The sequence below is a fragment of the Anolis sagrei genome, chromosome 6 (genome assembly GCF_037176765.1).
Source record: "Anolis sagrei isolate rAnoSag1 chromosome 6, rAnoSag1.mat, whole genome shotgun sequence".
Taxonomy (NCBI): Eukaryota; Metazoa; Chordata; class Lepidosauria; order Squamata; family Dactyloidae; genus Anolis; species Anolis sagrei.
The window spans coordinates 20,668,545-20,681,132 of NC_090026.1; the positions used below are offsets into that span (position 1 = coordinate 20,668,545).

The following is a 12,588-nucleotide window of genomic DNA, read 5'->3' on the forward strand; positions in this document are numbered from 1 at the left end:
CTGCATATCAGATATTTACATTACGTTTCATAACAGTAGCAAAATTACAGTTATGAAGTAAGAAGAAAATAATGTTGTAGTTTGGAGGGGGGGGGGGTCACCGCAAGATGAGGAACTGTATTAAGGGGTCGTGGCATTAGGAAGGTTGAGAACCACTGCTCTAGTCTATAGCATGTTTAGAGGTAACAGAAATTTTAGGAAGAAAACAATTTAGATGTAAGGACAACAACAATGGCTGCAGGAGTGGTGTGCATGAGCCACGGGCCACACATTGTCAACCCAGAACTCACCCCTATAGATTATTTTGTTCTCCAAGTCTCACTGTTTCTTCCTTCTTCTAGGGCAATATCAATATCCCAAGCCTTCTGTAGTCTTGAGCTCCAGAGAAGTGCTCCTTGGGGGAACTGTCTTCATTCAGTGCACGAGGCCTGACGCCCTTCAAGCGGCAAAGTGGTTCATACTGTATCAAGTGGTGGATTCCAGGGTAATTCACCGGAAAGAGATGCACACAGTATGGAATTGGGCTATATTTCCAATTGCCAATGCAACCCAATCAAATGAGGGGAACTATGTTTGTCAGTATTGCTCATCAGTTGGCTTATCCTATTGCTCCGCTTATAGTGACAAGGTTTCTCTCAAAGTAATAGGTGAGATCATGTTTCCATTCTCATACAGTTTTCACTACTTTCTACTTAGCTAAGGTACTATAGGATTATTGATTTTGGTGTAAGGCTATCTCTTGGAAATGTTTATATTTATATTTCATATACCTGTGCATTACTGTTGTTCTGACATAAATAATTTCATGTAAATTAGATCCCTAGATGGATTCTAGATTTAAATGTATTATTTGTGGGCCAGTTCAGCAACTTATGGAGTTTCAGTAATGTACTATATAACAACATGAGCTTCACTGTATTTTTAACTCTGCCCATTTGTGTTATTATCCCTTCATTAAATTAAATATATTGTTGCATTATCTGGGCGGAGGCCACTAGGGGTGATAGAGAGAGAAGGATAGTCCATTTTGGGGGATGGGGTGCATGGTGGGTTGGAGGAGCAAAACCATTTCTCCCTGTTTTCCTATTATTCCCCCTGCCCGCTTCCCATATCATAAACAAGGGTTGTTTCCACAATGAACAATGGGTGGGGTGAATAACAGAAAGCAGGGGGAAATGATTTTACTCCTTCAACCCACCCTCCATCCCCATAAAATGGACTATCTTCCCCTCTAGCACCCTCTAGTGGCCTCTGCCTGGATTTATTATTATTTCATGTCCAACGCATTGCATACATAAGTATAAAATAGATAAAATAAAGGAAGCACAAGTGGCTAAATAATTTTAGACCAATAACGGGCAACCATGACCACATTGTCTGTAGCTGTGGAAAATTCTTCCCCTGTGCATAAGGCAGGGCATTGTGGGCAAGCATACAGGTGTGGAGTTGTTTGTTCTGCTCCACAGTTGCACAAGGTGGAGGATTCTTCTAGGTCATGCCATTTTGCCAGGTTGTCTTTTGATCTCCCAACACCACTTCTAAGTCAGTTCAAGGACTTCCAAGTTGCCCATTCTTGGTTTGCCCCTGGAGGAAGACCCTCGTGGGGGATCATCCAGGTGGAATTGCCTAGTTTTGCTGCCCAGAGGAATACTCTTGCTGTTGATAGGGGAACATTAAGAGGAGTGGTGGTTCTCATGAAGCTTTTCCTTGATTTGAGTCTGCTGGGAGGAGGCTGATAGCCATACAATGGGTGGCTTTCACAGTGTTCAACCTTATTTCTCTCACAGTTAGCAGCAACTTCCCATCGTACATCGGGGGGGGGGGGGGGAGTGCATTGCCAACTACCTTGTAGAGTCTATCAACAGATGTAGATTTCAGACATCCTGTGATTATTATGCATGTTTTGTTCAGTGCTGTATTCACCTGCATGGGCAGACTTGTGGCAAACACAGCAGGCATACTCAGCAATTGAGTAAGACAAGGCCAGGGCTGATGTTCTTATTAATTTTGGGTCTGCATCCCATGCGCTACCAGTAAGTTTCTATAGGATGTTATTGTGTAAAGCTACTTTGTACTTGGTACTCATTCAGTGTTTCCTAAATGTTAGTGTTTGGTCTAAAGTGACACCAAGGATGGGATCGGTGTTCAAGCTCTTGGCCTTCCCAGGTAATTTTCAACTTCATGTTGGCTTCGTGTATGAGTAGGTGGAAAGCAGGAAAGAGTCCCCCCAGGGGTGAGAAAAGCAATATATGAATCCAGTAAATAAAAAAATAAAGCACACACACTTGTGTCTTGGCAAGGTTAGGCTTCAGGTGATTATCTTTGTAATAGCTGGAGACATCTTTCAGGGGATTCGGAAGTTGGTTTTTGACTGTTTCAAAGTCGTTTGCTTGTGTTGTTAGGGCAAGGTCATCAGTATATATAACACTCTTTGTGAGTAGTGGCTGATCTTTAGTAAAGATGTTAAACAATGTCGGTGTAAGAACACTGCCTTGATGTAAACCATTCTTTTGCCTCCTCCATCTAATTTTCCTGCCTTGAAACTCCACATAGAAGCTGCAGTTTTCAAGGAGAGCCTGGACAATTTTGTAAAATCATAGTCCTGGTTAATATAGTAGACTTTATGCAGCATTATCCGCCTGGATAATGCAACAGTACCCAAAAGTAAACAATATAATATGCGATATACTCCATTCAAATTTGGTAGCCCACCAAACTACAAATCCCAGGATTCCATTTGATGGGACCATAACGACTAAAGTAATAGTTCAGTGCTATAACTATGTGGTCTGAAAGAGACCTTAGATTAGGATCAAAGTCCTGTGGCTTCTATTTATTTTCCGATCCACACTTTGTTCACCCAGAGCTTGCAAATGTCTCCCACGTTAAAGAACCAGGTGGTAATAGAACATACACCTTTCAGCTCTCGTTGTTATTTATTTATTTCTTTTCCAGGAACACCTTATCCCAAACCTTCCATTGCAGTGACTCCCAATGCTGTGGCGATGGTGGGACAAAGCGTTAGGATCAGCTGTGCAAACCAAGAATGTCAACATGCAGAGTTCTTTCTGTATAAAGAAGTGCCATCTTTTTTGTTTGTGGAGAAGGCACTACAAGGAAACATTACTTTTCTCTTTCCCAGTGTCCAGCTAGATCAAAGGGGAATCTATCAATGTAGATATTGCTGCCAATCAGCATCTGATAAGTTATGTTCAGTTGTTAGTGACCAAGTACATATCAAAATGACAGGTAAGGTTCAGACTTCATTATTGTGTGACATTTTCACAAATAACCCTGAAATGGTTTTTATATATATTCTCCCCTCCCCAAAATCATATGTGGATAACTTTTGAGAAGAACTTGGAATCTTCAGTTACTAGTTTTATTACTTACTAGCCTGTGGACCCAGCGCTGCCCAGGGTTTTTGAAAAAGGCATTGTTTGTTTTGCAGTGTTAGGTAATATCATTTAGTTAATTAGTAACACTATTTATTAGGGAAAGGCCAGTCTTTGATTTCAGTTTTTATTAATGCTCCCATTAGAAAATACCCAACAATGTGGGTGAACTACAGTTCCCAGAATCGTGGGTCAATCCTCCCCAAACCATGCCTGTATGCACAGTTAGCTATGTTGGGTGTGTGTGCCAAGCTTGGTCCAGATCTGTCGTCGGCTGAGTGGAGTGCTCCCTGGGGGAGCCACAGTGCTCTGCCTCGATGCAGGGTGAACTACAGCTTCCATCCTGTTGAGTCAGTCCCCCAAACCCCTCCAGTCTGTTCAGATGCTGATCAATTCCTCTGTGTTTGCTGTGTGTCATAGGAAAGGGGAGGAAAGGGTTAAGGGAAATGCAGTGGGCAGGGTCATGCAAATTCGACACAAGGAACCTGGGATGACTGTCTGTGGTGGAGGAAACATATCAAACCTAGGAAGAAATTCTCTGCAAATGAAAGCATTCCTTGGGTGATGGCCCGTAGCACTTGGGGTGGACATTGGCAGCGTTTGGGCTACATCTTCATGGTTCTCACTATAACATGCAATGTCAGTGGCAGGGGTGTCTTTTTATTATTATTATTAAACTTTATTTGTACCCTGCTAGCATCTCCTGAAGGACTCAATGCGGCTTACATAGGCCAAGGCCTCAAAACACAACACAACAATACAACATCTAAAGCAAATTAAAAACAGTTAAAGCAATATTAACTTTGGAGGCGTCTCAGTGCTTGGAACTATAGCCTGTTTGTGGAGGCCAGAGGTTGTCTGTGTAAGTGGACACCTCCACCACATACACATATTTTCACTTTTATTATGCATATATAGATAGATATAGATATATAGATAGATTATAGATTATTGGAAAATGACAGTTTTCCTTATTATTGGTAACACTGTGAAGGTGGAGAGATTGCTCAAAATACCAATCAGTTGTTAATTTGAAAGAAATACTGTCATTTAAAAAGAAATACTGACATATTTGTTATTACCTTTAAACCTATCTCAGATATTGTTATTGGCTTCTCCAAAAATATAACTTTTTGTGTTTTTTTTCCCCTCCTTTCTTTAAAAAAAGTTTTTGTCAATCTGATATTTTTTAGGTGCATTGTACTAAAGATTCCTCAGTTTGGTCAATGGCTGGGGATTTTTTGAAATGTAATACATCTGGGAATTGGCTTATGGAGGAAGGCTTTGAGTCCTAATAGCAAAGCCATATTGGGAAAGGGGCACATGAAGGTTTTCCACTGACATCAAGTCCAGTCATGTCTGATTCTGAGGGTTGGTGCTCTTCTCCATTTCTAAGCCAAAGAGCCAGCGTTGTCCATAGACACCTCCAAGGTCACATGGCTGGCATGACTGCACAGAGTACCATTATCTTCCTGCCAGAGCAGGACCTATTGATCTACCCACATTTGCATGTCTTCGAACTGCTAGGTTGGCAGTTGCTGGGGCTAACAGCGTGAGCTCATGCCGCTCCCCAGATTTGAACCTAAAACCTTTCGGTCTGCAAGTTCAGCATCTCAGCGCTTTAACTCACTGCGCCACCAGGGGCTCCTAATTAACCTAATCCCAAACATATGTTCAATAGAAGATTTTTTTCTGTACAACAGACAAATATATTGCTTTGGTCAGAATTTGCAAAATGTATCAGTTAAATAACAAATGAAGCAATCTAACCTCTTTTTAATGTGTTGCTTCTATTAGATCTTACTTTACCCAAACCTTCCATCAAAGTGAGGCCAAGGGAGCAGATAACTTTGGGATTAAATGTCACCATCGAGTGCTGGGCACCAGAAAGTGATATGAACTTCTACCTTTACAATTCGAGTGGCTTGGTAGCATCACAGGTGACATTACCAGGCAGAAACATAACAGAATTCAATTTCTTCATGGTGAGATTAGAAATCTCAGGAAACTACAGTTGCCGATATCATCACAGAAATGAACCATTCCTGTGGTCAGAGCCAAGTGACCCTGTGGAGCTTCTTGTGTCAAGCCAGGAGCAAGGTCAGGTATCTTTCTTTCCATTGTTTTCCAGATTACTCTTCCTCTTTATAAGCCAAGAGTTTGGTCTTCCCTGTGGGAATCTGCTGAAATCACATCTCCCTTCTCTCAAGAAGTCAGTCTCTTTGTCCCTTTTCTCTGGGAAGGGAGATCCACTGCCAATAAAGCCTGCAAGTTTGTGGCATAATGTAAATTAAACCAGTTGTAGTTCACATTTGACCAGCCCACACACTGCCTTGCCAGAGAAAGAAAATATGCCACACAGGTGAGCAGTAAAGAACAAGTAGTTTACTCTTCGCAGTTCAGAACAACATATGTACAATGTGATCAGTTGCATCAACTCATATGTCCTTTTATAAGAGACTAGCCGTCCCCTGCCACACGTTGCTGTGGCCCAGTCTGTGTATATATGTATATGTGTGTGTATATATTTGTGTATATGTGTACATATGTGTGCTTGCATAAATATGTGTGGTTTTGTGCATGTGTTGTAATGTATTTTTGTTTTTTGACTTTTTAAGTCTCATCTGCTATGTTTTCCAGTGTTTTTATGGGTGACGGTCACTTGTTGGCCTGATAGGTGTATTGTGTCCAAATTTGGTGTCAATTCGTCCAGTGGTTTTTGAGTTATGTTAATCCCACAAACTGACATTACATTTTTATTTCTATAGATCTAAAATAGTCTTTCTTTTGTCCATGTGGGATAAACTCCTTCAGCAACTCATGACGCAAGAGTACTTTCCAAACTGTCTCTCTCTGCTTCTCTCTTCAAAAACTGTCTCTCTCTGCACTTGAATAGCTCAAGCCCAAACAAAAATGCAACAGTATCCAAAAGTCAGAGGCTCAGCCATCTCCCTGGCCATTGCCCGACCAATCAGCTTCATGCATCTTATTTTACACACACATTAGCTGATTCCTTGCATGTTCCAACAAAGTTTACATCCACAGGTGACTGCAACTTTTAGGGTCCTCTAAACAAATATAGGTCACCTTCTTTTGCCTATTTTTTGTCTCCTAATATGGATTTCCTGAGATAAGAAAAGTAATGTTTCTTTTTTTATCTTACAAGAGCATCCTGAGTAATTACTCCTGTTTCTATATTATGTTCAGATTGTACAACCATGTTTGATATAGGTACTAAATACCAATATTAAACAAGGTTGTACATCATCAACAACAGAGTTAAAACCATTTTAAAGCAAAGTTTTCAGATAGAATAGCACCATAAAAAGCTATTTCCCCATTAAAAACCAGTTTCTAAAACTTGCTGGACAAGAAAGATCAGCAAAGGAGGACCCTCCTAACTTTCCCAGGCAGAGAATCCCAAAATATGGGAGAAGACACAGAGAAGGTCTTCTTCTGTGATCCTACCAACGATGCCTGTGAGGACAGTGAGAAGATTTTAGATCTTGGGCAGGCTCATATGACAAAGTATGGTCATTCAAACAGCCTGAGCCCTAGGCTCTAATGCAGTGGTTCCCAACCTTTTTTTGACCAGGGACCACTCTCCAACATTAGTACCAAGAGGGTTACAAATCAGTTTTTGGTCAACTTTAGATTCAGTTTGGTTATTTGGGGGGCTGATTCAGAAAATTGCATTGGATAGACCACATCAGCTCTAATTTCTGATAGAGAACACATATGCCATCTAGTAGTCACCATCTGCTCACCCACAGAAAACCACACTTAATAATCTAGAGCTGATGTGGTCTATCCAATGCAACTTTCTGAATCAGCCCTTAATAAACTGGAGCTGATGTGGTCTATCCAATGCAATTTTCTGAATCGGTACCCCAAATAATATGGGTTGCTTACCTGTAAACATAGTTTCCCTAGTGGTCACCTGCAAATTTACACATATATGGTAATATCCGGCGCTCGCGCCGGCAGCAACGGAAAGTTCACGAGACTAAAATATCAGTTGGAGCAGCCCCTCCCGCCCCCCTCTCCTCTATAAATAGCCCTCCTGAGAGGCTGCGGTCAGTTCTTTAAATCCGCAATTTTAAATCAGCAATTTTCTGAATCGGTACCCCAAATAATGTCAGGAAGAGGCCTAAAAATGAAGACACTAAGGCCGTTTCCAGGTGCCACATGGAAGAGCACTATAAGAGGGTTTTGCAAGACCAGTTGCTCTTCTTGCAATGGTATAATAATGGTGTGTCTGCGTACCATATTTTCGTTCTTGGGGACTAGTGGTCCACGGACCACAGGTTGGGAACCACTGCTCTAGTGAGTTGTTCATTAAAAGCAGGATCCGAAATTCAAAAAGGTTTTCTCCAAGATCAGAAAAAGAGATGTTGCTATTTACATGACCATATCTTTAATGACCATATAAGAATTGAATTTAGCTGGGGAAATACTATCTACTAGGTTCAGCTAGAATTGTCATATACATCACTGAAATTGGAAGGAATGTTTGAAAATATTAAGGAAATGTTTAAAAAGCTTTTCAAGATACTGAATTATTTTTGCAGGTATAACTGAACCAGTGGGAGCCACTGCAATCATATTGGCAAGCACTTCAGCAGTCATTTTCCTCCTCCTCCTCCTCTTGCTTGCCTTTCTGCTGTGCAGAAGGAGGAAGGGTAAGTGGGCCTTCAAGGTATTTTTTTAAGTCATAGGGCCCTTCCACACAGTCCTATATCCCAGAATATCAAGGCAGAAAATCCCACAATATGTTCAAAGTGGCAGAACATGTTAACTGGCTCTGATTGTTTCCTGTCTGGAATTTCCCAGTTTTGAGTGTTCTTTTTTTTACTATCTGATTTTTAAAAATAAAGAACAACACTAGAACACAGGGGAATTCCAGACAGGAAACAATCAGAGCCAGCTAACACCTCCCAACATAGTATTTTCCCCAGGCATGAAGCAGCCAGGCTTTGAAGCTGCAAGGCCATTCAATGTTTATCAAGCTGGTCAATTGCAACATTCGCACTTGCTTCAAGCAGACAAGAGTTCTTTCTCCCACCCTGGACATTCCAGATAGATAAACCCCACTTGCCTAGTTTCCAACAGACCTCACAACCTCTGAGGATGTCTGCCATAGATGTGGGCAAAACATTAGGAGAAAATGCTTCTGGAACATGGCCATACAGCCTGGAAAACTCACAGCAACCCAATTTGGTTTCAGTTTGAAAATCTCATACTGTACCTCTAATCTACAGGATTTACCGCCAATGAAAGAAGTCAACCAGTGGAAACGGTAAGACTTTTTCCGATGAGTCAACACTTTTCTTGTGTCTGTGAACTTCTTGTCAAATACAGATTGTTTCTTCCAGAAATCACATCAGTGCATCCATTTTTCCCCACCCATCTTGCTGGACATGGGGGGGGCTTGGGATTAGGTGTAAATTGACATACATTAAGTCCCCATATGAGTCTGTCTGGGTCTGGGGATCTTCAAGAGAGATCCTTCTTTTAATGTTACCACGTTTACAGGGATATTTGGTGGAGCTGTGAGAGAGCTGTCCATAAACTCTGGACTTCCCTTTCAAGGGAAGCTGGACTGATCTGTGCTGTACCTTTTTAATTGAACTGGTTTTAGACTTTTCATTGGTTTTAATAGTATGAATATTCAGCCATGGTTTCCTGTTGTCTTTCTCTGGAATACAGCCCATTGCATCTGCTATTATTGAAGTCCATTGAAACATTGCACAAACATTTACTAATAGTATGCTCCTTTGAAATGGGATGGAACTAGAGGATGCCTTTAATAAGGCTCCTGGTAACCTTGGGATGCCTCATCCACCTTTATTAAAGCAGCCAATCAAAATTCCTTTATTTATCCCAAAACATCTTTGTCAAGTGTAGTAGCTGCCCAAAAGGAAGCGGTTGCAGGGTTGTATTCATACATTGCAAACCTGGACATACGTACCCAGAACTTTCACAATGCCCAACAGGCTTAGGGTATTGGATGTATTTATAACTTCAACCTCAGCCTTTCTCTCTTTCTCTAATTTCACCTGTAGCCCACGGAAATTAATACTGGAGTAGTAGTAGAACCTGAGGAAATCACCTATGCTGAATTGAGCAGTTGCTCCTTCAAGACCAGACAGACAACAGAACCGGACCCTCTCTGTGGATCCTGTGTCTACACAGCCGTGGCCCAAAATAAAAACAGGCCAAGGCAATAGGGGTGCAAGGGACTTCTGGGACTGGGGCCGTGGCACATCCCAGCATTCCGTGGACACACCTTAAGACAGCCTTGCATATATCAAAATGTTGTAATAGATTTCCATTCTACAAGTTGTGTCAACTTCTGCTAAATATTTGGCTTGAGTTGTGTCTTTTAGTTTTGTATGTATTTATTTTTAAAGGAAGGAGATACAGCGATGGGGAGAAAGAATGGATTCTATTGTTTGTTTTATTTTAGTCTGTTTTTATTGTCAGGTGGCTGGAATTCAGTTGCATTTTAAAAAAATTATTAAAATTGAGTTTTTTTCTGTTTTATTTGTGGATTTTACTGAACACATTTTTGCTTTCCATATTGATTATTGCATGCTGTAAATATTTATTTCTCATATCTGCAAAACTGTTTATTCTCTGTCCAGAGAGTAGTTAGTCCTATTGCACCACCTACTGGACAACTATGTCTGTTTAAAAACAAAGCGCCCACATCTAGACATTTGTGGGACATTATTGAATCCCATGTTTTTGAATTTGATTTTACAAACTTGTTTTCACACCTATCTTTGTTGGCAATTTTATATTCAGTTTTCCTCCTGTCTCTGATCTTCCACATGGACCCATATATATTGATAAGTTATAGCTGTATTCTTAACAGGTTTACAGCACCTATATTGATAAGTGCATCTCTGTCCAAATTTTGAAGTTTCCTTTTTGATCCAATTTTACATACATCTTTAATTCATCTATCAGCAAGAGGATTCTACCATTGTTTTGGATAAAGTGTTTGTTATATTTGGGCATGGGGGCCCCAAGCTGAGCTGCTGAACTTGCTTACCGAAAGGTTGGTGGTTCGAATCAGGGAGCGGGGTGAGCTCCTGCTGTTAACCCCAGCTTCTGCCAACCTAGCAGTTTGAAAACATGCAAATGTGAATAGATCAATAGGTACCGCTTCTGCAGGAAGGTAACAGCACTCCATGAAGTCATGCTGGTGACATAACCTTGGAGGCGTCTTCGGACAATGCCAGCTCTTCAGCTTAGAAATGGAGATGAGCACAAGCCCCCAAAATTGGACTAGACTAGACTTAACGTTAAGGGAAAACCTTTACTATATTTGGGCACGCTCTGGGAACGTCATGCTCAAGCCAAGTATATTCCTATCATTTGACATGATTCAAGACTTAGGAAATATGTACCTGAATCCACACATTACATGAATTAAGTGGCACACCAAGACAGAGATATAGCTTTAAAAGACTTTATTCCAATCAAGTATTTCAAAAAGTTATACCCTCCCCTAACACACACACCATTAAAAATACAAACACAAGGTTCTGCCTCCACCCCCTCTTCAGGATACCGGCCTGATTGTGGGGGCAAGAACTACCCTGAGGCCTCAAACTCCCATGTCAGGAGCTGAGAGCACCCTCCAATCACCCTCTTCAATATAGCACCATTAAAAAACACACCCTCCCTCTCCCTCCCTCAACCCTCCCCAATTCCCAACCCAAACCAACATACACCCAGGGCTGTGTGCATTCCACCATCATACTGCACAAAATCCAGAATTTAAAACTGGATGCAGGTCAAGTTGGACCGTTCCATTGAAAAAAAGTTTCTAGCCTCCAAGGCTGTGGTGACAAGTTTGAAATTTTTGAGAGCCTCATTACATTTTGCAAGCTTAAAAGAGTAAGGTAGGCAGGAAGATGATCAGAATTTCCTGTGGCCAAAGCTTACATAGCCTCCGTAGCCCACCCCAACAACAAAATAAGTTTTTTTAAAAAACCCAACAAGTATGAAAACTAGATTGATTTCCCTATCTATAAAAACTGAGTTTGGTTTGTGGTGAGATGTGTACATACAGCCCTGGAAGTATGTACCTCAATTGTGGCATCACTCCTTCCCCCCGCTACCATTTTTGTGCAAGGGGAAAAAACAGACTTGTCCAGTTCAATAAGTTTTTTTTAATGTCCTTACGGTGGATGGACAAGTGCTGGGACAGCCTTGTATTTAAAGCATTGGGAATAGATGGCAAAGAGCAGTGCATATCCATACCCAGATCCTGGATATTATGGGCTGTTCCACTCATTGCTTTTTATAAAGTCAGACCAAGTTGAAGTTAGCAATGGCTTTACCACAAAAGGCAAGACTGATGTACTGGGGTTAAGAATTGAAAACATCAGGATAGAAAGTGATCCTCCACAACCCTCCACCTCAACCTTCCCTGAGGAACCCAGCCATCCAGAGTCTCTTATGTCCAGTTTCCTTATTTCCCCCTTTTGCAGGAGTCAAAAATATCTCAGCTTCCTGAGCACAGCTTTTATGGAATTTTGTGTTCTTTTGAAATGGCGGTTGACTGGCTCCAAGCCAAAAGAATGCTTTAAACACTCTCACAGTAGATGGAAATAGCAATGTAACAGACAATGGCATCGTCTGGGAAGAGAACAGAGACTGGAGCATGGAGAGGCAAAAAGAAGGAGGTTGACTTCAAAAGATCAGACTGAATGGAGTTGAGATGATGGCAAAACAAAAGAGGACCGACCCTGAGAAGCTTCTGATCAGGAGAAAAAGAAAACCATTTAGCCAGGATGGAAGGACAGAAGGCAGCTGGTTCTACTATCCATTCATGAGAACATGCATTTTTTTAATGTGAGAGGGATGGGGATGAGGGTGAGGATGGGAGAAGGAAGGAGAGACTAAACGGACACAGGATTGAAAGCAGATCAAAGACAGAGGCTGGAGAGGTGTCTTGACGCTTTCCTTCCCAAACGAGGTAGCTTAAAGTACAAACCCACCTTAAAAGATGGGGAAAACAAGAGGCACAGAAAGGTGAAAACTGAGCCCCAGCCCACCCTTCAACAGGGAGCATTCAGTGTCCTGGCTAGCAATACCCACCCACCCACCCGCCCCCTTCCCTATCCAAGCCCTTCATCATCTCACCCTCCTCCTCTCCCCACCCCCAAACCACCAT

At 41.5% G+C, this 12,588-nt stretch overlaps 1 protein-coding gene across 1 annotated transcript in view; it reads left to right on the forward strand.

The window, feature by feature from the left end:
* Positions 1 to 9,920, forward strand: part of LOC132777908 (immunoglobulin superfamily member 1-like) — a 54,220-nt gene extending 44,300 nt beyond the window's left edge. The window contains exons 15-19 of the mRNA XM_067470496.1: positions 2,811 to 3,249; positions 5,193 to 5,495; positions 7,967 to 8,077; positions 8,657 to 8,694; positions 9,461 to 9,920. Coding sequence (XP_067326597.1) covers positions 2,811 to 3,249; positions 5,193 to 5,495; positions 7,967 to 8,077; positions 8,657 to 8,694; positions 9,461 to 9,625 — 1,056 coding nt within the window. The 3' untranslated portion in view covers positions 9,626 to 9,920. The remainder of the gene's footprint in view (positions 1 to 2,810; positions 3,250 to 5,192; positions 5,496 to 7,966; positions 8,078 to 8,656; positions 8,695 to 9,460) is intronic.
* Positions 9,921 to 12,588: the final 2,668 nt, after the last annotated feature.